A 27,706-nucleotide genomic window follows, 5' to 3' on the forward strand; every position below is an offset into this window, starting at 1 on the left:
AGTATGGGTAGTCATTAGGAGAACACAGAGCAAGGAAATTCATTGTATGTATTGTCTATTGTCAGAGGACTTCTGTGAAAACAAAAGGAAAATTCAACCTCACTAGTAATTAAGGAAATGCACATTAAAACCACACTTAAATTTATCATTTGATACTTACTTTGGCAATAACCAGTAAGACAGATAATTCCTTGGATTGGCATGGGATAGAGAGCAACAAGACTTTTAGGCTCTTCTGGTGAGGTATTTATGGGTGATCACTTTGGAAACAGCTTGGCTTTTTTAGTAAGCTCCTACATGAACATTCTACTACCAGTGTTTCCACTTTAGAGGTTATTAAGTAGAAAAGTGGCCATGTTTCTGAACCTCTGGATCTTTTAGGATTGCTTGGTAGCAGTGGGTCTACCTAAGTATGATGACTTCCTGCCTCAACCTGCCCCCGGGTTTGTGCTCCTTTGGGTCAAATGTCTACAGCCTAGATTTTTGTACTTCTTTCTTCTTATTATTAAAAGATAATTTCCAGAAGGGTAGCATCATGAGTCACATATGGACATAAAGATGGATGTGTTTAAAGAAATTTATTTATATGATATGAGGGAATCAAGCAGATATTATCATTAGTTCAAGGAAAATTTAAAACTGCATAAGCTTAAATGAATTTAAGAGAATGTTGAGGTGAATTGGAAATGGAGATGAAACTGGATTTTCCACAGAGGGAAGTCAAAGTCATCACGGGACTAGATAGAGTGTACATAGCTATCAATTACCTACAATTTACAGAGTTGCAAATTAGCTCAAAGAAGATGAACAGGGCTAGAATCTGATGACCCAGAAGGGTGTGCTAAAGATGGTGTATGCAGTTTTCCACCTAAGTACCAATGCCTTACTGACACACTAGTTCAAATAGAATATTGTTTGGATGCCCACACGTGTCAAGGAGCACTTGACAGCTGGTGTTCAGATGTAGGAAATCAACACTTCACCAAAGTCAGAAGCCCAATATTCCAGATTGCTATAGACACAAGTTCTAATGAGCTGAAAAGTACTCGAGTATCAAAGGTCCTTGTTAGAAAGTCAAAGACACGACCAGGTATATAGTAAGAGCTAAGAGTGGATGCAGGTTAGATGAACATAAAGAAGCCTGAACGTGGAATTAAAAGACATGGGCAAGCCTCAGGCCTCTGCTTACTAATTTGTGACCTTGAGCCAATTCCTTCTCTCTGGCTTTCTCTTTTCTACAAAACAAGAACTTTTGTTGGTGACTCTTTAAGTTCCCTTCAGGATCTAAATGTTTTTTTGAGGAGCAAGCCAGTCCCTTCCATAGATGGCCCTGTGGGAATGCCTAGGCATGAGGAGTTTTGACAGAGGGCAGGGCACATCTGTCTGTGAACATAAGGAAGAACAGCTAGATGGGGCAGGGGTGTCCTAGATTCCCATTGTACAGGGAAGAAACCCCAGCATCTATGGGAAACTTGGAAAGTGCAGTGACAAAGCAAGAAGAAATGTTAGAGAGGAAGGAAGTTACTAAAGAACAGCCTGTACCATTATAGGAAATGTATTACCAAGGTTGGCTCTATCTCTACTCAGTGGGGGCACCAGTACTATATTAGTTAGGGTTCTCCAGAGAAATAGAATCAATAGGGGGTGTGTGTGTGTGTGTATGTGTGTGTATACACTGAGAGAAAGGGACTTATAAATGATAATTATTTTTTAAATTTAAATTTCCAATTTGTTGTTTGTATATATAGAAGTACAATAATTTCTGTATATTGATTTTTATCTTACAACTTTGCTAAACTCACTTACTAGAACTTATTAGTTCTCATACGGGTTTTTTTGTTGTTGTTGTTTTTTTGTTTTTTGTTTTTGTAGATACCATTGGATTTTCTACAAAGACAATTGTGTCATCTTCGAATTAAGACAGTTCTATTCATTTTTAATACAGACACCTTTTCTTTCTTTCTCTGGTCCCCTTGCAGTGCTAGCACAATGTGGTACAAAGCGGAAGTTGCAAGTGTGGACATCTTTGCTTTTTTTCCTAATCATTGGGGAATAAGTGTTCAGTCATTCACCATTAACTCTTTTAGTTTTTCATAGATTTGTTGATATCAGGTTGAGGAGGTTCTCTTGTATCAATCTGGTTTTGTTTTGTTTTTAAGATTTTATTTATTATCTGACAGAGACACAGAGAGAGGGAACAGAAGCAGGAAGAGTGGGAGAGGGAGAAGTAGGCTTCCTGCTGAGCAGAGAGCCCGATGCTGGGCTCCATCCCAGGACCCTGGGATCATGACCTGAGCTGAAGGCAGACGCTTAATGACTGAGCTGCCCAGACCCCCTCAAAGAACTGCTTTTAGTTTAATTCATCAAACTGCTTCAGGAAATAGATGTGGAATAGATCTTACCAAAAAGACCCCTCTTGCTGAGAGATCTTTTTTCTTGGTTCCTGTCAGTTTTGCCCTTATATTGATACACATAGGAGTTCAACCAAAGTGCTTTTTTAACCATGGTACCTGCCAGAATTCAGAACTACTCCATGGAGGGAATCCATTAGACTTATCCAACATGATTACTACAGACATTTCACTTATATGTTTCTTCAGTACTTTTTGAAACCTTCATTTCTTTGCAGTATTGTTACCCATCTCTTTCTGAACTAAGCCAAATGTGAATATTATCATCATAATAAATTAAGAGATTTGGGTTGAGGGATCAGAAATCAAAGTTAAGCTCTAATATTTATGTTAGTTCAGAATTCATTCTTGCTTATTTAGAAATTAAAAATTGCTGGGAACCATCTAGAGATGCCTGAAAAACAAGTAGAAATCCGTGATTGGAGAGCTGGAACATATCTTGCATTCCTCTTGTATCTTGCACAGGACGGGTCATTCATTAGATTCTTTTTAAATACTTTATCATCAATAGTATCAAGCCTGGGCTAATTAAAGCTAGGGGAGCTCATGTTATAAATGACCAGGCCTAACAGAAAGAACGTAGGAATTCCTGGTTTTACCTCTGACTTTTATACCTTAAGCTATTTGTACTTCAGCTTTCCCAAAACATTCACACGTAGAGATTTGCCATCCATTCCCACCATCCCGGTGTACTCCAGAACACAGTCTTTTTACTTCAGCGAGAGTCAGGTCAGAGAAGCCCTGACTGAAACAACAGTCCTGAAGAAACTGAGGCTGAAGAATCTGTGCCAATGCCACGAACAGCCCAGATAGGCCTAAGCCGGACTCCCAGTTGTCCCCCCACCCCCTACCTCCAGTAGGCATCTTCTGTGAACAGGTTCCTGGGCTTGGCCAAATGACCTAGCACAGTCCTGGCCACCATTCAGAGGATCTGTGAGAGCACTATCCCTTCTCCCTGATGATGGAAACAGACTCCAAGCCTTGAAAACATTCCCAGGATCTCCGAATGCAAACATTTCTGGCAAATTCAGCATTATATCCTAACCTATAAAACAGTCTTACAGCACAAAGATAAAGTGAAATGACTGAAGTGCTAATCAAGTATGTTTAGTTTTCCAGAAAGTGAAAGATAGGGAATATTTGGCAAGAAAAAGGGTCATATCTTGTATTTAGGTGATTTTTTTGAAAAGTAAAAGCAGCTCTAATTTAAAGGGACAATAATTCTAAAATAACAGATCAGCCTTGTCTGAGGAATGGCAGGAAAAGCCTTTGACACGGAAATTAGGTTTATTTTTAAACTTCCAAGGGGTTGAATTTAATTATAGATGGCAGCAAAGAGCAGAGAATAGATCCTTGAAAGTTTTTTAAAGAATAACTAAGGTAAGGTGTTTGTTCTATAAGGGTAATCTACTCCACTGTGTGTGTGTGTGTGTGTGTGTGTGTGTGTGTGTGTGTGTGTGTGTGTGTGTATTTTAACAGGGAGAATAAAGAATTAAAAAAAAAAGGAGAGGGGGAAAAACCCTTTTTGTGGTGGTCTTTCAATCTATACAGAAAGTATGGAAATTCATTAAAATGAGTAATTTAGGAAAACAAATGTGGTTTTGGTGATTATATCAAAAAACATACCTACATACCTACTCCAGGGGAGCGTGGGTGGCTCAGTCGGTTAAGTATCTGACTCTTGGTTTCAGCTCTGGTCAGGATCTCAGGGTCCTGAGATTGAGCTCCACATTGGGCTCCATGCTCAGTGTGGAGTCTGCTTGTCCCTCTCCCTCTGCTCCCCATCCCCTATCCCCCACTCTCCTCCCACCTCTGGAATAAATAAAATCTTTATGAAAAAAACATACCAGGCACCTGGGTGGCTCAGTCAGTTAAGCATCTGCCTTCAGCTTGGGTCATGATCCCAGGGTTTTGGGATGGAGTCCCCCATTGGGCTCCCTGCTCACAGTGAGGTGGAGGGGGGATCTACCGCCTCCTCCCTACTTGTGTTCTCTTTCTCTCTCAAATAAATAAATAAAATCTTAAAAAAAAAAAAAAAAGACAAAAAACCCATACGTACTCTGTACCTTGAAATCGACATGTAGCTCAGCAGACTGATTCACTGGTATTAGACTATGATCACTTTTGCTATCTACAGATTCCTCTAGAGGGGACTTTTCAGAGCAGAGCCAAAATTTATACAATGGGATTACAAATTATTTTATAACAATGCTAACACATAAAATGATAACTTTCACTAGAAGGGCTGTCTATATTTCAGTTTTCTTAAAGGATTTTGATATTTTGATTTTGCATGAGATGCCAAATATTCATTGAACATGAATTATAAAGCAGTATTAAAAGAGAAATACCCATAACAGAAAATATAAAAGTAAGTAAGATCCAAGTTAATAAACATAAATTGTATACCTTTTACTACCTAGCATGCCAATATTGGTGCTCAAGAAATATTTGCTATTAAAAAATAAGGCATGGCAGTGGGTCCAGAGAATATCTACTATACAGAATCAAATGATAACTAAAAATGTTTTATTTTACTCTTTTATTTCGTAGGTATTATTACTTGGCATTCAAAGCACATGAAATGCCTCTTGCTAGCAAAGAGAGCTGTGTTGCTATCTTGGAAAAATCCAGATTAGATCACTGGGTGCTGGGAAAAACAAAGGTAGTTCTTTCTTTTTTGTTCATATTACCACCTGTGATGCTCTACGGTGTGTCTTTGTCTCTTGTCAGTGATATGAATGGCTTTGTAAGTTGTGTGGCTTAGCAGACAACACCCCAACCTGACACTGATCTTTGCTGGTCTTGGGTCAGTAGTCCTCGGACCTCTGGACAAGAGGAAGAGGGTTTGTTTCCTGTTCAGCATGTAGTTTGAGAGAACCACTTAGCATTTCTAGAATGAGAACTTTGATTCTTTTAAAAATGTCCTTTTTAAATGTTGCTTATTCCAGCACCTCATGGAAATACACAAATCTTACTAATGACAGTAATGAATATCTTTTACAGTTTTGTCCATTTTTCATTAGACTCATGTTGTGTTTTTTACTGTGCACCCTGGTTAGTTGTCTCATTGTGTGTAGCTTTTCATTTGGGGAACATCCCATCCGTGTCCCAGATTTTTACGATCTGCTCTGAATTGCCATACAAAGCCAATCTTAGCCTGCGTGTGGATAGCAACACGGTTGTTCCTCAGCAGGAATTACATCACTGTGGGTCATTTAGGTCATTCTCCTTCTGAACGTCCATTGTTGGCCACGGATCAGTTCTGTTGGTTAGTGCCTCCATCAAAGGCTGTGGAGATAATAGAAATCAAACTGAGAAAACAGAACTCCTGGCAGATATAAGCAGACTTGGAGAGCATTTGGGATCTCCTCAATCCCATTAACCTCATCATCTATTTATATCAATAATCAAGGATTGGCTCAACCTTAGAAGGGGTATTGTGTTTGCTCCCAAGAAGTCAGTAATGTTAGCATAAAAGAAATCGCTGTAAACTTTGTGTAGATAGTGGTTTTAATATTTTTACTAAGAATACTCTGCAGTAGACTAAATTTGAATAAGAATACTATGCAGTAGACCCATATATAATGCTGAAACTAATATCTCATTTCAGGTTTTTCTCAAATACTATCATGTCGAGCAGTTAAATTTGCTGCTGCGAGAAGTCATAGGCAGAGTGGTTGTGCTGCAGGCGTATGCCAAGGGGTGGCTTGGAGCCAGGAGATACAAAAGAATCAGAGAGAAGAGAAAGAAGGGGGCCATTGCCATCCAGTCAGGTAAATAGTCCTGAATCTTGGCATTTCATCAAGTTCTAGGGCCACTCACCTGTTGCTTTTCTCAGTGGCTTCTTCTCTTTTTCCTACCCTTCCTTTCCTTCTTCCTTCCTTTCTTCCTTGCTCTAGCAAATATTTATCGAGTGCCTATCACAGGCCCTATGGTAGATGCTGGGAATATAGCCATGAGCAAGACGACCTCAGTCCCTCTGACCTCCACATGAGCAAACAAGCCATCACAACACACTGTGGTCAGTGGCTCGGTAGAAGTAGTGTGAAGTGGGCAGAGGGAAAACCCAAAGCACACAGACCTGTGCCCCTTCTTCCAGATGACTGATGTAATATACATTTCAGGCCCATCACCAAGTTCTCAGCATCAGATTATAATGCCCTTTCCCAATGGCTTTCTAGAACAGACAGAGCTTATAAACCAAGGGAACAAATTACCAGGCTCTCTCATATGCCCAGCCCATTCAGTGTCTCTTTGCTCATGTGGGTGTCATTTGTGGTACAAACAGCATCTGAGCTTCTGTGCTGTTGATGAATGGTTAGGAAAGCGTCAGATTTTGAACATAGTGGACAATTTCCTTCATACTCTCATAACCCAGACTCCCATTGTCCACTCTGGACTTCATGACCGCACTCAGCAATTGGAAAGCTGTGATGCTAATGGGAGGGACAGAAAGATAGGGTGGTCATGCTCCTGGTGGGCAGCTTAAGGCCCCAGTCCTCTGTCTATAGGACTCAGAACACCCCCAGAGATTTCTTCTCTCCTCCTCATCCATTTTCCTTGCCTTATGCCTTACTGTTGCATAGTTTCTTCTCCCGAAGCACAGTTCTTGGGACATGGTTCACCTTCCCAAATGCAGGTGTTGTGCTACTAATTATTCCCTTTGATCCCCTTCTTATTTATTTGTTTATTTATTTATTTATCTAACAGCACAAGCAGGAGGAGTGTGAGGGAGAGGGAGAAGCAGACTGTCTGCTAAGCAGGGATTCCGATGCGGGGCTTGATTCCAGGATACTGGGATCAAGCCAAAGGCACACGGTTTACCTACTGAGCCACCCCAGGCTCTGACTCCATTCTTCATTTTTCACTCCTTCAAATTTCATGTTTATACCTTCCTCCCAAACAAGAACAATCAAACTGGCCAGGCTATTCCATTCTTTCTTACCATCCCGACAAACCACCCTTCTCCCAAGTCCTGAACACAGAGCTTCCTCCAGGGATTAGAATGACAGGGAACTGCCTCACCTGGGATAGAGGTCCCCAGTGATTCATAAGTTGCATCCAGAGTGTTCTGGAAACTCACTGCCAGAACAAAAATAACTCCTTCTCAGAAGCATCTTGGAGACCCAGCCAAGAGTACAGAGAGGCCCCTTTTCCCCATCATTGCTCACATTTCGCTGCTTATTTTGTTCAGTGAGAAAGCAAGAGGGAGGACAAGAAGGGTAATAGATTGGAGGGAAAACAGCTTATATCAATTCACTGGCACATTCTTAAATTAATGTCATTCCTAGCACATGGTTTTATATTTTTAGCCTGGAGAGGATATGATGCTCGGAAGAAATTTAAGAAAATAAGCAACAGAAGGAGTGAGTCTGTGGTTCCTATTCAAGCAGGTAATTAAAACATCATTTTCATAGCATCCACTTGAAAATATTCTGTGATTGACTTTATACAATTTTAGAAAGCTAAGAGGTGAATAATTCAGGAGCCCTGGAATTGGAGTTGTTAGTTCTAGTGGGGGTTCTTGGGCTTGTTCTAATACACCCTGGGTGTGATGATGATAAGGCTGACAGTGTGCATTTGCTGCTTGCCATCCTTATGTAGGAGCCTCTCAGTAAGTGCTCTAATATCCCTGAGTTTATAGAGAGGGCAACTGCGGCACAGAGAAGCACAGTAACTTGTCCACAGTCACACAGCTGGTCAGTAGCAGACTCAGCATCTGAACACAGGCAAGTCAGATAAAGTCAACTTCGTATCCTGCCAATGGAACAAATCCCTTTCCTTTTTGTCACATATCCGTTATCTGTGAAACGGAGAGTGCAGGCCCAAGTCTGGTTAAGTCTGGGAGGTTGGAATTCTCCGATTATGCGCAACACTCATCTTCAGCATCAGAGAGATAAGAATAGCTCCAGTACTTTCCAGGCAAATGGGATTCCCCACACACTGACCTGTGTGTGGCTAAGGTGGTCCTCTGGGCACCATGGAGTTGAGCTAGGCTCAGCTTGGGCCTGGCTGCCTGAGTGCTTCAAGGTCTGGTCCTGCCTCACCCGACCTGTTCCTGGTTCCTCGTGGCTCTGCTCTTCTGCAAATGGCAGTATCTGTGGTGCCTACCAGCCTGGGTTCCCATCATCATTGGAAGCTAGATATGCCTAAGTGAGGCCCTGGGAAGAAGTAGTCCCCAGAGCGTGCCTGGAGCTCAGAGAGTCCAGAATGTAGAGACGGAGCGAGAGAGCATTTGCCAGTCCAGTGACTCTGCAAGCCTGAAGAGGGGTAGGGTTCCAGAAACTGCTGCTTTGAAGCAAACTCTCAAATAAAACAGCTGCAACCTTTTTGAGGCGGTCCCTGCCCAGAACTTGGCTCCAGGAACACTTCTCAAAACTCTCTTCTGGCCACTGTAGAGACCTGACATCTTCATTCAGGACCAAAATATTTGGAAGGAAGGGATGTCATTTAGATGCAAATGTGTAAGTTTTAACACCATCCCCTAGGAATTCTAAGCTCTACAACTTCAAAGAGTTCAATGGAAGAAGGATCCACTTCTGGTTGCAGCTTAAGAAAGAGTACTCAAAGTGCATTTGATCCTTCCTTGCCCACCTCCACACATCACACCACACGGCGCACACACACACACACGCACACACCCCTCTCCCCACAGTCTCCTGGACTGATTTCTGATCTTGCAGTTTGGCCCAAAGCCCAACATATGTTTTAAAATATAAACTTTGGGTTATATATTGTTGATCCACTGAGTCCAGTATATAGGATTATAAATCTCCTTTTCCCTCTCTGAAAATGATCTTTAAAGGGTTCCCTGTTTGCACTCTGTTGTTGCCAAGTGAGAGCTGCATGAAAACAGAGACAGGTTTCCTTCGTCATCATATCAGGCCAGCCGTGATGGCATCTTTTCGGTAGAGCACCTTTGCGGTAGGTACCATGGAAAGATAATCTTGCTTTGTGAAACTGGAGAGAACACATGTCTTCAAGGTGCTTCTTTTTTTTTTTTTTAAGCTTTGCAAGCACCTCCTTCCTCCCTTTTCTTTTTACTCCAGCAGCTTGTGTTCCCACTTATCAAATGGCATAGGGAACTTCCATTAACCAAGTCCATAGGGGCTTGGGCGGAGAGGAGGACATTGAGGGTGGGACTAATGCCACTCCTCCCTCTTGGAAGTAGTGTGGCAGCCAGAACGAAAGCAGACAGTCTCTTTGCTCTTCAGCCCAACACCACAGATGTGAGTTGAGGTGCTGGTATTGTGCTAGCAGAAAAGATGCCTGGATAGGGTAACAGCATTTGCAATTTTATGGGCAGTTTACTTTTGCGTGAGAATGTTCTCCTTATCTTTATATTGGAAAGCATGGTTCTGTTGATCTAAAAAGCAAAGCAGTTCATTCCAACTTCTCTGGGCGGGGGTGTGGGGGGTGTTCTTCCCAGAGCATAATCTTCTCATTACAAGCTCTTCTTACCACCACTAGGATGTTTCTGAGTAGAACAAGCCCCAGACCTAGCAGTTCCCTTACTTGGGAACCCTACAGGAAGTGGCTTAAGGAGGTTATCCTAGTAGGACTGTTTCTGATTGTTTTCAAAACTTACTCTTTCATTTATGTTTTTTTTTTCAACAAATCATTTCACTTGAAATTTAGATTCTATGGAATGCGTTTCTTTGTATTTCAAGTTCTGGCCCATTGCCTTTCTTTTTCTTTAGTGGTGTTGCTAAGATATGTTATATATTTTTAAAAGAGCGGCCCTTGAAATTTAGGAAGCATTTGGCCTACATGTTGCTACAGAGCAGTGCATATGGAAATTTGTTTTCCTTTCATCTCCTTCCCAATAAAAGCAGCCGCACAGCTTATCCCTTTAGCTTCCTCAGAACTTCCTTTCAGAATTCCCGATCTATTACAGCACGTTCACATACCAGAAACAAGATGCCTTTTCATGCTGTCAACCTTTTTCATCTGAAATGTAAATTAATTCTTGCTGGTATGCCTTGACAGAGATCAAAGTCAGGGTATTAACCTTCCTGGGCTTTCTCCGGGAATCTGTCCCCAGGACTGGGCTGCGGCTGGTAAGAGGCCAGCGTCCCTGTTACAGGGCCCTCCTCCAGGCAGCCCTCCATGGAGATCCACCATTTCAAAGGTGCAGAGTCCTTTGGTAACTGATCTCATCATTACTTTAAACTGGGTGAGAAATGATCTGCCTGGTTAATTCCTGAAATAGAGAGGGAAGGAGTTACACACACACACACACACACACGCGCGCGCGCGCACACACACACAGGCCTGTTCATTTTAATTGTGGGCCCTTCACTCAGATTCCTGGAGCTTGTTTAAGTTGTTTTGACAGCGAGTGATCTCGGTTTGATAGAGGGAGGGACAGGGCTCCAGATTGGAAACCTCTCCCCTTGCTCAGTGGGTCATTTCTTGCCTGTCAGTCTTTGAGGTAGGCCACATTTGCATTTTCAAAATAAACAGATGCCTTTCAAATACATGAGCTGGTGGTCTAGAGATCTCTGTGGGCCCAAACAGTTCACCAGCCAGTGATCAAATGCTGGAAGAGAAAACAAACGGAAAAAAAATACCCTAGGTAACTATGCATCCATTTCCTACGTGTATAACATTGTACCGGCAATGAAGGGCCTCTGAGTTGTGAGGAATCTCCGGGAGAGAGAGCTAGGGATCGCAAGCAAAAGCCTAGTTTATCGGCAAAAAACTTTTTTTTTTTCTTTGCCAGGGGAACAGCTTTGAATGTCATCTTGGTGAGAAGTGACATGTTTTGTATGTTTTTATTATTTGTTAATGCTAAAAATAGGCTCTTGCCAAAGGAAAACATACTCTTTTAAACACCAAAGAATTTAAAATTGCATACTTTTTTAATTAGAAAGATAAGATGACACATACTAGTTTTCAGATAGATGGGGTATTCTAAGTAAAAAGTAACAGTTATATGTCATTCCCTTTTAATGAACTCTTTACTATCACAAACTGGATATAACTAGATTTATTCAAATAAAAGTACATCTATTCCTTAGTAAATCCTATCAAAACACATAACCTGCAGGGAATTTTTAAAAGGTCTACAATATCTCATTCTTTAAGTTTTTGAAAGCACTGTCTTGAAAACTGCCCCCCCCCCCAATTCAAGATCTGTTCTTTAAATGAGAGCAAAGTGGTGGGCTTCCCCATCTCAGAGGGAAAATGCCTCAAGTAGGTGACAGTGGAGCCTTAGGGGCTGGGATCAGAATTTCAGAGTGTCTACCGGAAGGAGTAGGCTCTTCCAGTCCCCCTTTCCCATTCTCTCCAGACGCTGGGAGCAGGAAGAGCCCATTGGTTTACAGCACATTGTCATCTAATTGCTTCAGTGCAGTGGAAAATGTTTCCCCTCTCTGTCCTCCATCAACGTCCCACTTCCGCCCCCTCCTTTGGCCTTTCCAACAACCCAGATAAACGATGGCCATTTCTCCTTCCAATGCCTTTTGGGGAGAGTGCTTTCTGGAGCCTCAGCCATGACTGTGCTAAGACTTAGGCTTCCTTGACCCTGTGAACAGGCATTTTAAACCAGATTCGGCTGGAACTGCCGGGTGTGTCATGTGACACTGGGCAATGAGAGTTACTTTAAATGCTGCTTCCAGAGGGGAAAGCAAGCATCATGACCAGATAGGTTCCAGCACACTCGGATACAATTTCAGATGGGAACCTATCAGAGGCTATTTAAACTTCTTTTAGAAACTTGACCCTACTTCATAACAAAACCAGATTTTTGTGTTTAAACCTGCCTGAACTTGGGGCACCTGGGTGGCTCAGTCAGTTAAGCATCTGCCTTCAGCTAGGTCATGATCCGAGGGTCCATGGATTGAGCCCCGCATTTGGCTCCCTGCTGAGCAGGAAGCCTGTTTCCCCCTGTGCTCCCCAGTCATGCTAGCTTTTCTCGCTCATGCTCTCTGTCGCTATCTTTGTCTCTCTCTCTCTCTCACTCAAATAAATAAATCTCTTTTTTTGTTTTTTTAAACTGCCTGAACTTTTAAATCTGTTTCAGGTAAAGCCTCATTCGGGTCTTTTCTAACTTCAAAAGGTTGGTTCCTTTAGCACTGTTAGTGAGTTGGCACTGACTGGGTGGTTGCAGTCATTTCCTGGAACTAGATTTCCAGAAGTATCTCCAGGTTTGCAGGACAGCTATATTTTAAATTTGGAAATGTCTCTCTTCATTCAATATTTTTTTAGTATCTACTGTATGCTGAAGTGACCATGGTGAGGATGGGATTTAATTTGGGGCATCAGATTTCCCATCTCCAATAGAGAGGGCGATGAAACATGCTCTTCCTCAGAGAGATGCTATTTGTATAAATCAGATACTCTGTGTAATGTCAACACATACTGGGAGGGAGTTCTAGAAAACTCTAGTGTAATACAAAGAGTCAAAATCATTCTAAAATATGGCTGAGGATATACAGTGAAATAACCCATGTTTCTTGAAGGTGAAGATGATTACAGAAGATAGTTTTCATTCTGACAAAGCTGTGCATAAGCAGATTGTTGACTGCAAGCCAAACAGTAGAGGAAGGTCAAGTGAATGTACCATTGAAGGCAAAGGTCCACTTTGAATTAATAGAAGGAAATCAAGTACACTTTTGATCACTCCTCTCCTTTTATCTCTATTTGCCATTCTGTCTCTATTCTATTGTTTCTTCACACACTCCACTTCTGCCTCTTAGAAAGATTCCTGGTCACTTCGCACAAACGCTTACCTCCTCAAAATGTGAGAGAAGACAGGTTCCAAACTATTCTTGGCCATTGGCCAGCACCAGCTTCCTCTCTTTCTTACTGTTTTAAGTCGTATCATATAAGAGTAAAGTAACATCTAGGGGAAAGCGTTAGCTGGTGTATCGACGCTTGAGATGAACTATGAGATACACACTAGCTCCACTGCCTTCTAAATCTTTGTTTAATAGAAGACAGAGTACCTTCAGGTTCGTGCAAGGAGTCTGGCCCAGTCTACCTGCACACTGCCTGGATTTCTCTAGCTCTCTGTAAGTGAAAAGTTGGGGCTGATTTCTGACAGTTATAGACTTAACATTTTGGAGGGGGGAAATGTTTGTAGGGACAAGTGTTGTCCTTTACTTTGGGAAAATGTGCCCTGTTTGTGACAGGATACATGCAGACACATGTAAGACATACAGAGCTCCTGAAGCTTGGTTTAAAGGAAACGGTATATAATAGCGAGAAGGCCTGGCCTGTGCTTCAGGGTTTCTTCAAGAAATGGGCCCTGCCAAACCTCACTTGGGCACAAACAATGGAATTCTTGCCATGAAAAACTTGGAATGCAAAGGAATGTCCTTTGCTATGAAATCAAATTATTTTCCTTGTTAGAATGAAATACCCAGAGTGCTATTCACCTAATTCGCAGAGAGGAAGCTGTGAAGAGCCAACATGGGCTTGAAGATTGTGACTGATATATTGACGGCACAGAGCTGTGCTTAAGATGAAACTTTGGTGCAGCAGTCTACACCCCCAAGACCCAAGATTAAATTTTCAGAGGAAGTCCAGGAGTACTTCAACTTTGAATCCGCTTCTCCCTTCTGGACCTCATACAGAGCTCCAGAATCTGGCTACAAAGAGGTGCTTCCCAAAGTGGCATCTTTACCACCTCAGCCTGTCAACTATACTCAACATGACTGTGATCAATAATGCACTCAAGTTGCCTTTATTCTGGATCTTGAATTTTTTTTCACGTTTCTTTTTTTCATATGGAATCATGGTTATTTAGGCTATATCCACATAATAATAAAAAAACATTTAGGGACAAAATTAACTGCTCTGGCAAGAGTGATTGGACTTCTTTTCCTTGAAAGACTCCTGTGCGTGTAAAGACAGATTTTGTTTTCCCCCTTAACAGATGAAACAGAAGCACAGAGAATTTAAGTAAGTTGTCTCTTGTTATGTGTTATGTGAGCTTAAGAATTGGCTGGGCTCCTCAGTGGCTCAGTTGGATGAGTGTCTGACTCTTGGTTTCGGCTGAGGTCATGATCTCATGGGTTGTGGGATCGAGTCCCCATGCTCAGTGGGGAGCCGGCTTGAAGATTCTCTCCTTCTTTCCCTCCTCCTGTGTGTGCTCACTCTGGTGCTCTCTCTCCTTCTCTCTACAATAAATCTTTAAAAAAGGAAGAAGAAGAAGAAGAAGAAGAAGAATTGGTGTCAAAGCCCTCTTCTCAGTCTTCACCCAATGCTCTTTCCTGTAGACCACAATCTGTCATTTGTTTCTGTCTTGGATATGGCACATGGACATAGGGTACCAGCCAAAGCTTTGAAAAGAGTTTCATATACCAATCTAAGCAAGTGGACTTTGGAATAAAAAAAATTTTACTTTAACCAAAAAACCCCAAAAAACTCTGATCAAAAAATGGGCAGAGGACTTGACATACTAATAGCCAATGAACACATGAAAAGATGCTCAGCATCACTCATCGTCAGGGAAATAGAAATCAAAACCACACTGAGATGTCACTAGACATCTGTCAGAATGGCTAAAATCAAGAAGATAAAAAATAACAAGTATTGGTGAAATACATGGAGAAAAAGGAACCCAGGTCCAGTGCTGGTGGGAATATAATTATTGCAGCCACCATTGAAAACCGTATGGAACTTTCTCAAAAAATTAAAAATAGAAATACCATATGATCCAGTAACTCCACTATTGATATTTTCCTAAAGAAAATGTTTTCATTTTCTTCAAACTCAAAAAGATATATGCACCGCTGTGTTTACTGCAACATTATTTTCAGTAGTCAAGATATGGAAGCAACCTAAGTGTCCCTTGATAGATGATCAGTTAAAGAAGAAGCAGTTCACATACACAATGGAATGTCATACAGCCATAAAGAAGGATGAGATTTCTGCCATTTGCAACAACATGGATGGACCTAGAGGTCATTACGCTAAGTGAAACAAGTCAGACTAAGAAAGACAAAGACCATATAATTTCACTTATATATGGAATCTAAAAAAACAAAACAAATGAATAAACAAAAAGTAGAATCAAATGTATAAATACAGAGAACAAACTGATGGTTGCTAGAGCAAAGCGGGGCAGGAAGATGGACAAAATGGCTGAAGGGGAGTGGGAGATATAGGCTTCAGTTATGGAATGTATAAGTCATGAGAATAAAAGGTACAGCACAGGGCATATAGTCAGTGGTGTTGTAATAGCCTTGTATGGTAACAGATGGCAGCTACACTTGTAGTGAGTATAGTGTAATGTACAGAGATGTTGAATCACTGTGTTGTACACCTGAAACTTATGTAATGTGTGTCAACTATACTTAAATTTTAAGAAAAAGGAAAGAACAACAAACAAAAAGCAATCAACTTGAAATCTCTGCTGTGCCATAATTTGTCATATGGTTTGAGGGAAAATTACTTAACTTCTGAGTTTTAGTTTCCTCACCTATAAAATGGAACTCCTAAAGGCCTAGTTTTCAGGACCATTGTGAAGGTGATTACAGATATTACATGCAAAGCATGGTACCTGTCCTGTGGTAGATAGTCAGTAATTGTTAGTTCCCTCTCTGCACCCCCTTCCTAAATATGAACTTCACTGGGAAATAAATCTGTCTGTATAGTACTCTTCATGGATGAGCATAATAATAATATAACTTCAAACAGATGAAACCATTTCTCTTACTTTTGGAGAAAAAAAGTAGTACCTGTCAAATCTTAAATACAGTTACAATAAAGCCTTTATAAAAGAGAATTTTCTGAATCTTAAGTCTTGCTTATCTAACAGAGGAAAACTAAAATACAATAATATCATATGAAAGATTTGAGGTGGTTTTGTTTTTGTTTTTGTAAAAAACTGTGCTCCATCGTGCCAAGAGCTTGATTCATTTATGTAGATAAATTTTTCACTGACCTCAAATGTGTTAAGATTTAGGTAGTAGACTAATGACATCATTTTTCCCGTCCACTGGTTTGAGGCCCTTCTGCAACTTGTAATGTAAAATTCCAAGTCCCCCCCCCCACCCCCTTCCATAAAGTCAGAAATTCTAAAATCCAGGAGTTAAATATCACCCAGATTTGCTGCCTGCTGGTGTGGAAAGCAAGTTGCCTTTCGGATGTCTAAGGAGTTGGAAGATCTCAGTGTGCATATCATGCTTAACCCACAGTGACGGGTGATTGGCAGCCTAACAGCTGAGCGACAGCCATTTGGCTAGAAGTTCAAACCCCAACACGAAGAGCCATAGCAGGATCATGGCTTGATTTGCTGTGGCCATGAAGTCTAAATCACCAAGCACAGAGGTGGAGGCAGAGGTGACAGCTGGTAGCCATTCTAGTCAATAAAGTTGTGACGGTTGAGAGGTACAAGCAACCAGAGCCTGCTAATTTCGTAGACTTCGAGCCAAGTACTTAGTGTCAAAACCAGCTATGGTCAATGATACAAATGGCTGTGAAGGGTCCCTCATCAACAGCAAGGCTCTCCCCACCAGACACTTCCCTCCTCATGGGTTAGAAATGATTGGATCCTGCTTTCTGGGAACAGTCAGTTTGAGGAGACTTTATCTTTTAATTTTTTTATGTTCTGGTGATTTTTAAAAAGTCGTATTTATTGAGGTATAATTTATACAGTAAAACTCAAATGGTTTGATAAAATTGGTTGAACACAGTCAGGTAATCCCCTTCACAATCAAGAAAAAAGAAAATTTCCAAAAAGCTCTCTTCTGCCCGTTCCGTGACCATCTCCCCCCACCCTTAGCTCCCGGGGACCACTAATGGATTTTCTGTCCCTATAATTATGCCTTTCCCAAAATGTCATAGAAATGGAGTAATACAGTATGTAAACTGCATCTGGCTTCTTTCACTTGGTATAATACTTTTATGATTCATCAGTGTTGATGCATTTAAGAGTAATTTGTTCTTTTTAATTGCTGAGCAGGTTTCTAGAGTATGGGTATACCACAGTTTTGCCAATTACTAGCTGAATGACCTTTGTTTCTAGTTCTGGGTGACTTTGAATAAAGCTGCTATATACATCTAGAACTTTATCTTTTTAGGAAAGATTTATAGGAAAGTAAATAACTTTGATTTATGGGAAACCAGAACTGTATAAGCTGGAATGATCATAGAGGTGGGAGTTATTTCCTTCTTAATTAACAAGGAGAAATACTTATTTTCCTAACATGCTATTTTTTGCATAGCAATTCCTAGTTTATACAAGGCAGTTTCACTCACCTTATTTTTGTAATTATCTCAGTAACCCTGAGAAATAGATTGGGAATCTTACCCCATTTTACAGATGGTGACTGAGAAACCTCCCTGCAGTACAGACTGCCTAACTCTTGATCTGGTGTCCTTCCCCCAAACATTCTCTGAACATCCTCTCTGTGCAGAACAGTCTGCTAAATGCTTTTGGGGTGGTCACAAAAGCAACATAAAATTTATTTTTTCCCCATCAAGAGGGGACAGTCTGATGCTCCACATCATGTCAGCAGGTAAATGTAAATTGAAACAACAATATACTGTTACACACCTATTAGAAGGGCTAAAATCTGTTAACACTGACAGCATCAAATGTTGGTGAGGTCGTGGAATAGCAGGAACCTCATTCGTCACTGATGAGAATACCGAATGGTGGCGCTACTTTGGAAGACAGTGTGGCAGTTTCTTACAAAACTAAACATACTCTTACCATATGATCCAGTCTTCACTCTCTTTGGTATTTACCCAGAGGAGCTGAAAACTTATGTCCACACAAAAACCTGCACGCAGATGTGTGAGGCAGCTTTATTCGTAATTGCTAGAACTTGGAAGCGACCGGAATGTGCTTCAGTGGTAAATGGATAAATAAACTGTAGTACATCCAGACAATGGAATAGTATTCAGAGCTAAAAAGAAATGAGCTCTCAAGCCACGAAGAGGCATGCAGGAAACATAAATGCATCTTACAAAGAGAGAGCCAGTCTGAAGAGACTACGAACTGTATGATTCCAACTATGTGACATTCTAGGAAAAGCAAAACTGTGGAGACTGTACAGAGATCAATGGTTGCTACGATGTGGGAGGGGGTTAGTAGGCAGAGCCCAGAGGATTTTTTACAGCAGTGAAATTACTGTATGACACCAGGATGATGGATATATGTCATTATAATGTGTCCAGACCCATGTCATGTACGACATCAAGAGTGAACCATAATGTAAACTATGGGTTTTGGGTAATTAAGAAGTGTCAGTGTAGGTCCATCGATTGTAGCAAATATGCCGCTCTGGTGGGAGGTGTTGGCAGTGTCTGCATATGTGGGAGCAGGGAATATATGGGAAATCTCTGTAACTCTCTCTCAGTTTTGCTGAGAATCTAAAACTGCACTTAAAATAAAATCTTTTAGAAAGGAGGTGGGAGAAACAGTCTCAAATGGAACCAGGACGGACACATCTACCCCAGGCTTAAGAGGAATGCTAAGCTAGAGACAACTAACACAAGCACAAGAAACAATCTATGAGGCTTGCTCTGGTTCTTTTCGGAAGCAGACGGGGCATAAGTTATAAGAAGTAAATCCCACCCAAGGCTGCTGGGAGTCAGAAGAGAACAGTGACAATCCCTGGGTGCTTGAAGGCAAGGGGAATTCCCCAAACAGTGATGTTCCAGAGAAGACAAGAAACTGATCTTTAGGATAAGGGAAAACCTTCCTCCTTAGTTCCCAAGTTAGAGAAAACAATTACCAGGCAAGACTTTCTTTGAACTCCGTCAAAGTTTGACCAGTATAATGACTGGCATTAAGCATGGGAGAATTAAAGTGGAGAATATTCTCGTAGGCCTGGAATTACCAGAATTGTTTTATGTTGAGACCAGTGTTTCTGATGTGGCTCTTGAAAAAAAAAAAAAAATCTGTCAATGAGATTCTGTTCTTCAAAAAAATAATTTTACTTTCTCAGTGCTGCTTTTGGTGGCATTTGCCTGTCAGACCTCCCACAAGTTGGCCTCTTTCTGTTCTGATAAGATGGCTGTTGACCAGCTGTCACTCCAGCCAGAAACGACATGGGCTCCTGCTGCAATTGGCCAGCAGTGGTGAGGAGGGGAAGGTTGGGCTTTTGTGCCTCATCTGTATGCGCCTCCTCTGCCAGATATAGTAGGCACTGTTTGCCAGACCCATTATGAGGCCAGAAAAGCTTACCCAGCCTAGATCTCCAACCGAGAAATCTACCTAGACAGTGCCCTTGCTGGAAACCTTGCCTCTGGGTCTGTCCTCCAAGCAGGTCATCAAATGCCATTCCAGCCCAGAGCCTCCTCCCATAGCACCTGATCTGTGGGACCTTATAGGCCCAGGCATGTGAAAGAAAGAAAGGCTGAATTCTTACTGCCACTTATAAAGGAAAAAATAAGAGTAGAGTTTAATGATTTTTAAAATGGCTACATAAATGGGGCTGTACCATGTAATATTTAGGAATTCAGGCTTTAGGGCAAAACTGCTTGGATTTAAACACTGGCTCTGCCACTCTCCAGCTGTAAGTGACTCTTGGCAAGTCATTTAACTGCTCTGGGCCTCGGTTTCCTTAACCGTAAAATGGGGAAAATAGTGGCCTCTACCTTTTAGAGTTACTATGAGGATTAATGAGTTAATTTTTATAAAGGGCTTAGAACACTGCATGGAACATAATAACCTATACATCTGTGTTTGTTAAATGAAAATAATGGACATTTCCCTAACTCCTGTTCTTAACATTCCCCCACCCCCCAACAAAATCAAGCTGAATACATGTACCTAATCTTTTCCTTCTCTTTTTTCTTAACATCTGTCAGCTTTACCTCTTCATGTCAGTTTCCTAGGGCTCCCATAACAAATTACCCTAACTTTGTAGCATAAAACAACAGAAACTTATTCTCTCACAGTTCAGGAGGCTGGAAGTCCAAAATCAGCAAGTTTGGTTTGTGTTGGACACTCTGAGGGAGAATTCTTTTCATACCTCTCTCCTAGCTTTCGGTAGTTCCTGACAATGTTTGGCATTCCTTGGCTTGTAGACCCATCACTCCATCCTTAGCTTTCATTATCACTGCATTCTGCCTGTGTCTGTGTCTTCACATGGCCTTCTTATAAGGATACTAATCGTTGAACTTAAGACCCACCTTATTCCAGTGTGACCTCATCTTAAACTAATTACATCTAAAAAGATCTTATTTCCAAGTAAGGTCACATTCTGAGGTTCTAGATAGATAGGAATATTGAGGGGACTCTAGTCTACCCAGCTCACCCTCTTAAAAGTTTTAGGGTGTTTTTACATCTGTTATCTCTTTTTATTCTTACTCTCTGTATTAGTATGTAAGCTCCATGAGAGTAGGGACAGTATCTTTTTAAGTATAGTCTGAGGCAGCTGGCATTGCTCAATGGGTTTGCTAGGCCACCTCAAGGGACTGGAGAGACATGGTGCCATCAGGCTGGGTGTGGGAAGGTGATATTTGAGGTAGGAGAGTCACTCAGAAGGAGAGAGAAGGACAGGATGGAAAAAAAAAAAATCCCATCCAAAGAAATAAAAACAGAAAAAGGTCAGAGATCCCAAATATTGTAATATGGTATATCTGGAAGTACTACCAACAAATATGAAACAGCCAGAGTCAGAAAGAAGGTGCGGGATGAGAGAGAACAAGGTTTATATCACAGGTCAGAGGAAAAGGAGATGGGTCTTCCTCAGGGCAAAGCCTGCAGCATATCTCCTCTGCAGGGATTAGGGCCCCTGCTACCAGTGTGGTTTTTTCTAGAGCCAAGGGATCCAACTGGAAAGAACCAGCCCTCTTCAGATACCTGAGGTAGTCTGAGGCAGTAGAACATCTTCAACCCATCATGCCCTTGAGGGTCATGGAGAGTGGAAGAAGAGATGTGACCACCAGGACAGACCCTTCAGTATTTTTCCACTCAAGTCATGAGCTGTTTGGTAGAGAAGTATCTAGGTATTTATCAACATGAGCTAAACTGGACAATGAAAAGCTGCGATTATGAGAGTCCTCAACCTAGTGGAACATGTAGTCGATCTTTTCCATGACAGCATTATTGGTTATCGACCCACAAACATCAGTGAACAGGACTACAGGATGAAATGAAAGGAGAGACATGAGTAAGGGGCAGAGATGTGGAAGAAAGGAGTAGACCTTATCCCTCCTTTTACTTCCCTGGTGGTACAACTGAAAAGGAAATAGGAAAACCATGCAGTTGTCCAACCAGAAGCCCTATCCTGGTACATTTAAGCTCCCTGTTTGACTAACAATCATTGAGACAGAGCTTATCCGAATTATCAAGTCACCAAACTAGTAGGGAGTCCAGTCAGGACAGTTAACCACTTCCCCTATTTTCTACAATTAGGCCCTCTCCAGCCACACTGTATTAAATCTTAAAAATAAGCCCTGGATCTGTTGCTGAGGTTTATCGTGTTGGTGCCTTGAACCGTGAGACAAGTGTGGGTTTCCCTAGCCACACTGTGTCACCCACTTGGGTAGTGAATCCAGGTGTGGGAGCATAAGTTTGATAAGTTCCTCCTTTGTTTCATTCCACAGGGCACCCTTCAGACCAAAGCAGTGATCTGCAGCCCACTGTCCAGGATCAAGACCACTGTGAACCTAGTGACCACACAGGTAAGGTCATTAGAGTTTGGGGATGGGTGTCTTGTATTCAGAGACATTCCAGAGAAGGTTCCAGAGATGGTTCCAGAAATGGAAATGACCACCTGATATGGACCCTCTGTTTTTCTATAGGAGACAGCTGGTTAAATTCAGGGGCAGCCTTGCAGAGGATCCCAACCAGTGATTTCACAAAAGGGAAAGAGTAGACAGAGATACTCTCAGCTTCCCTGCAGCTTCCGCCTCTGCCCACTGACCTGTTTACTGGGGAAACTGGTCTAGTTGTGGCTCTCCATGCCTATTGCCTCTCCTCAACTCCCCCTCTTGGAGTGGACGTGGACACATTTCTGTCTGATCTACCTTGGTTCGGCTTCTCAAGAAGGTCTTTCTATGACTGTCACATTGATACATGGACCTCAAACTATAAATGCAAAACATTTATGGTGGGGAGGAGCACCATGGACAAGAAATTAAAACTTGAGTACCTGGTCTAAGCCTCCCTCCATTAGTTAACACCATTGTAAAATGAGAGCATTTGATGGACTAAACCAGTTTTTTTTAAACATTTAAAAAATACCAGAATCTTTCCTTTTTGCAGTTTGAAGTTTTTGGACTTCTGCTGAAAGAAGCTATGATTTTCGAAAATATGGCCTTTAATGCTAATGCCAGCATTTTCTGAAACATAAAGATGAGTTGCTCTGAATTTCACAGTAGAGTTTGCATTTTATCTGCCAGGCCCCAGTGAAGAATTTCTGGGCACTTCCCACTCCTTTGGAACCTGCCACCCAGCCTCTGTTTAGGAAATACAGAACTGGGACTTTATCTTGGAGCAGGGAATTTAGGGAGTGGTAAGAGGGGGAGCCCAGGGAGCAACAGGGTTTCCTGAATTTGAGGAGACTTGGAGATGGAGACAACCACACACTTTCCATTTTCAGAAACAGGATGCCTAGCTGTTACTGACTCATGGCCTTGACACTTTCTACTTAGCAGAAGTCACAAATAGGAGGTCTTCCAGTTGTAATCACCATGAAGGTGTGTTTTGTTTGGGCAGACACAGTTTAACAAAACTTTGAACCCAAACGTCTTCATGTGGGGCGTACATTCTCTGGTTCACACAAACCCCACCACTTCCCACCCTCTTTGCCTGACAGTGCACACATTTATGTTACCTGGGATGCCCCAAAGGCATTGAGTTTACACTGCCTGCTCCCATGTTTTCAGCCAAATGCCTTTCCATCTTATTCCAAAATGGTCCAGTGGAGAATTGGCTTGACTTTCCTGGGAAATATGAATGGCTCATTGAGTTCAATCCAACTTTGGAAGGATTCAACTCCTTCAGAGAAGTCTCTCCTCGAACTGATTCATTTCATTGAACCGAAACACTTAGGGATGTTCCCCTGAGGAAAAGAGCCTCATCTGGAGAAGCCTCTGTTGCCCCACCTGTATGGACCCCAGGTCAGCTATGCAAGCTCATCATTGAATTTTTACCGCCATCTCACTGCTCTTATTCCTTCACTTACTGTCTCCACTTTGAGTGACCACCTATTTTACCTTTCTCGTTCTCTCTGTATCTTCGTTTCTCCAATCTCCTTGTTCAGTAATTAATTTGCCAAAGAGATGCCAGATGATTCCAACTGTCACCAGGACATACTTAAAAATATTTCACAATTTTGGGTTTGCTTTCAACTCAATAGTTTGGCCTCCTTCTTATTTAAGTTTATGTTTTTACTCTGACTCAAATCCTTCTCCCTGCTCTTCAGGCAAAGCTGGGGGATGGAGGAACAGACTTCATCTAAGCTTTATTAAGAATATTCTGAAAGTTTTCTGTTTGATTTTTATACTTCAAATAACTCCTAAAAATCAATATTTTGATGACTGAAGTGTAAATGAATAAGAAACATGGAGTAAGTTTTCCCTTCAATTACATGAACAGAAATTCTGTGGGTTATTATTGGAAACCCAGACAAAGTAACTGGGAACATTTGCTAAGTTCCAGGGAAAGATGGTGAAGCTTCTTCTCTGGAGGCGGACGTAGCACTTTTCTCTTGAGAGTCCCAAACCAAAAGGGGCTTGGTGATCTTTTCTGGCTTTGCTCTTTCCTCTCTGAATTACTGTTAGGCTGTTACTCCTTCTCTTTATTCCAAAGATCTCAGATAGGTGGAGACAACAGCAATCTCAGCTTTCCACCTGGGTGACACCATCTGGGCTTTGATCAGTGTGTGGTAGCTATTGGTTCTGCCAAATTGGGCCAGAGCACAGGGGTAAAGATTATTCCTGTCAACGTTCCTTCTTAATAAGGAAGCAGAGTTATTTATGCCCCTGAAGTAGGCTCCTCTTTCTGCTTTTAAAGTCAGTTCTTGCTTTTATGTTGCTTGTCACAGTATTACAAGTGAGCTTAGGCCAAACAGTGTTTTAGAATCTCCAGGAGGGGGAAATCTGCCTCATCCTCTCACTAGAGGAGTTGGTCAGTCAAGGGATGGCAGGGAAGGGAAGGATGGGAATCAGTTAATGAAATTCTGGAAGGCTGCAGCTATTTTTCTTGATTTCTTTTGCTTCTTCTTTCAACGTTGTTTCACTGTTTGGTCGTAATGTTTTTGTGTGTAATAATAAAAATATAATGTTCCACTTAAAATTTTATCTTTATTCTTTTGGTGTTTATGGCAATAATAATAACAATAACAGATGGTCTTATCTATCACTAATAGCTCAAAGAATTACATTTCTTTTACACACGAGATATTTCTGTTTAAGGGACCAAACTAATAACACAGAATCAGAGCTTACCCTTCCCAGAATAGACAACATAAAACAATTGATTTATATATTTCTTTTTCTGTACTCTTTGTCATGCTATATGTTCAATCATCATAACTTCAACCTTATAAGTTTTTTAAAGATTTATTTATTAGAGAGAGAGAGAGAGAGAGCCCCAGGATGGGGGAGGGGAAGAGTAGAGGGAAAAGGAGAGAAGAATCTTAAACAGACTCCCCACTGAGCACAGAGCTCGAGGTGGGGCTCCATCTCACAACCCTGAGATCATGACCTGAGCTGAAACCAAGAGTTGAATGCTTAACCAACTGCACCACCCAGGCACCCCCAACCTTATACATTTTATGCATCTTCTGTAGTATGTCACAGTTGCCAAGTTTACAGATATCTTCATGTTTATATTTTGGCTTGGCTGCTTTTAGATGACCTGAAATAAGGATAGCAAATAGATGCACTCTCTCCCCTATCCCAACTGATTAGTAGTGACTATGTGAAACTAATTCTTAGCCCTGGCCAAATGGTAAAATCATCCAGAGAGCTTCTTAAAATTAACGCAATCCTACCCCAGGACAATTTCAGAATCTCTAGGAGCTGGGTTTAGGCATATTTAAAATCTTCCCAGGTGATTTGAATATACAGCCCAGATTAAGAATCATTGATCTGGAGCAGTGTCTGTCAAACTTCAGCATGAATCCAGATCACCTTGAGGGCCTATTAAAAACAGGTTGCCAGAGGAGGTTTGGGGTCAAGATGGCGGAGAAGTAGCAGGCTGAGACTACATCAGGTAGCAGAAGATCAGCTAGATAGCTTATCAATCCATTGTGAATACCTACAAATCCAACAGGAGAGGGGTGCCTGAGTGGCTCAGTGAGTTAAAGCCTCTGCCCTCGGCTCAGGTTATGATCCCAGGGTCCTGGGATAGAGCCCTACATCGGGCTCTCTGCTCAGCAGGGAGCCTGCTTCCCTTCCTCTCTCTCTCTGCCTGCCTCTCTGCCTACTGTGATCTCTGTCTGTCAAATAAATAAATAAAATCTTTAAAAAAAAAAATCCAACAGGAGACCAAAGAGAAGAACAGCAACAATTCTGGAAACAGAAAAGCGACCACCTTCTGAACGGTAGGACCGGCGGAGAAGTGAATCCAAAACGACGGGAAGATAGACTGCAGGGGGAGGGGCCAGCTCCCGCAAGCAGCGGAGCGATGGAGCACAAAATCAGGACTTTTAAAAGTCTGCTCCATTGAGGGATATTGCTCCAGAGGCTAAACTGGGGTGAAGCCCATGCGGGGTCAGCGTGGCCCCAGGTCCCGTGGGGTCACAGAAGGATTGGGGGTGTCTGAGTGTCGCAGAGCTCGCAAGTATTACAGCAGGGAAGCCAGCTACAGAGACAGAGCCGAGGAGTGAGCTCTCAGCTCAGGGTCACCTTGAACTGGTCACAGGCTGGATGACCTTGGAGCGCAGCCAAAGGCCAGGGACACGGGAGTGATTGAATTGTCTCTGAGGGCGCACTGAGGAGTGGGGCCCCGAGCTCTCGGCTCCTCTGGGCCGGAGACTGGGAGGCCGCCATTTTCATTCCCGTCCTCCGGAACTCTACAGAAAGCATTCAGGGAACAAAAGCTCCCAAAAGTGAACCCAAAAGGATTACTTAGCCCGGCCCCTGGTAAGGGCAGTGCGATTCTGCCTGGGGCAAAGACACTGGAGAATCACTACAACAGGCCCCTCTTCCAGAAGATCAACAAGAAATCCAGCCAAGACCAAGTTCACGTACCAAGGAGAACAGTATTTCAGAGGAAGAGAAAGCAAAACATGGAATTCATGGCTTTCTCCCCATGATTCCTTAGTCTTGCAGTTAATTTAATTTTTTTTAACTTTATTTTTTTTCTTCTTCTAAATTTTTTTAAACTTTTACCCTTTCCTCTTTTAATGTTTTTTAAACTAGTTTATCTTAACAATACTTTTCATAAAAAAAATAATCTTTTTTGAACCTTCATTATTATAGTCATATTTTATCCTCCATTGTATCTAACTTTATTTTTTGTATACACGTAGGGTTTTTTCTTCTAAAAAATCTGGGGTACAACTTCTTCCAATAGATCAAAATATGCCCTAAATCTAGCTCTGGGCTTGTTCTAGTCTCCAACCTGAGCAAAATCTCTCCACTTTCTTTTTCTTTATTCTCCCAACCAACTTACTTTATCAACTCCTTTTTTAGAAATTAAAAAAAAATTTTTTCATCTTTATAGGCATATTCCATCCCTTCAATGTGTTTACCCTTATATATGTTTTTCATTCTTTAAAATTTTGGGAGGTAGTTTCTTTTAAGAGACCAAAATACTCCCAAAATTAAGTGGGTGACCCTGTTCTAGTCACCAGTCTAATATATATTTTTTCTTTTTATATTTTTTAAATTTGTTTTCTTTTTTTTTTAATCTTTTTTTCTGAACTTCTTTTTATCCCCTTCTCCCCGCCCCAATGATTTGGGGTCTCTTCTGATTTGGCTAAAGTGCATTTTCCTGGGGTCTTTGCCACCCTTTTAGTATTTTATTTGCTCCTTCATATATTCTTATCTAGACAAAATGACAAGGCAGAAAAACTCACCACAAAAAAAAGAACAAGAGGCAATACCAAAGGCTAGGGACCTAATCAATCAGAACGAAGATTCTCAAGGTTCTAGCCGGGCTCGAAAAAGGCATGGAAGATATTAGAGAGACCCTCTCTGGAGAGATAAAAGCCCTTTCTGGAGAAATAAAAGAACTAAAATCTAACCAAGTTGAAATAAAAAAAGCTATTAATGAGGTGCAATCAAAAAGGGAGGCTCTTATTGCTAGGATAAATGAGGCAGAAGAAAGAATTAGTGATATAGAAGACCAAATGACAGAGCATAAAGAAGCTGAGCAAAAGAGAGACAAAAAATACTGGACCACGAGGGGAGAATTTGAGAGATAA

The 27,706-nt window shown here is 41.6% G+C and overlaps 1 protein-coding gene across 1 annotated transcript in view; it reads left to right on the forward strand.

The window, feature by feature from the left end:
• The window catches only part of MYO3B (myosin IIIB), a 239,097-nt gene that overhangs the window by 73,624 nt on the left and 137,767 nt on the right, over window positions 1-27,706 (forward strand). Inside the window, exons 16-18 of the mRNA XM_047722020.1 lie at window positions 4,965-5,076; window positions 6,025-6,187; window positions 21,933-22,010. Of these exons, the coding sequence (XP_047577976.1) occupies window positions 4,965-5,076; window positions 6,025-6,187; window positions 21,933-22,010 (353 nt within the window). The remainder of the gene's footprint in view (window positions 1-4,964; window positions 5,077-6,024; window positions 6,188-21,932; window positions 22,011-27,706) is intronic.

The sequence above is a fragment of the Lutra lutra genome, chromosome 3 (assembly GCF_902655055.1).
Source record: "Lutra lutra chromosome 3, mLutLut1.2, whole genome shotgun sequence".
Lineage (NCBI taxonomy): Eukaryota > Metazoa > Chordata > Mammalia > Carnivora > Mustelidae > Lutra > Lutra lutra.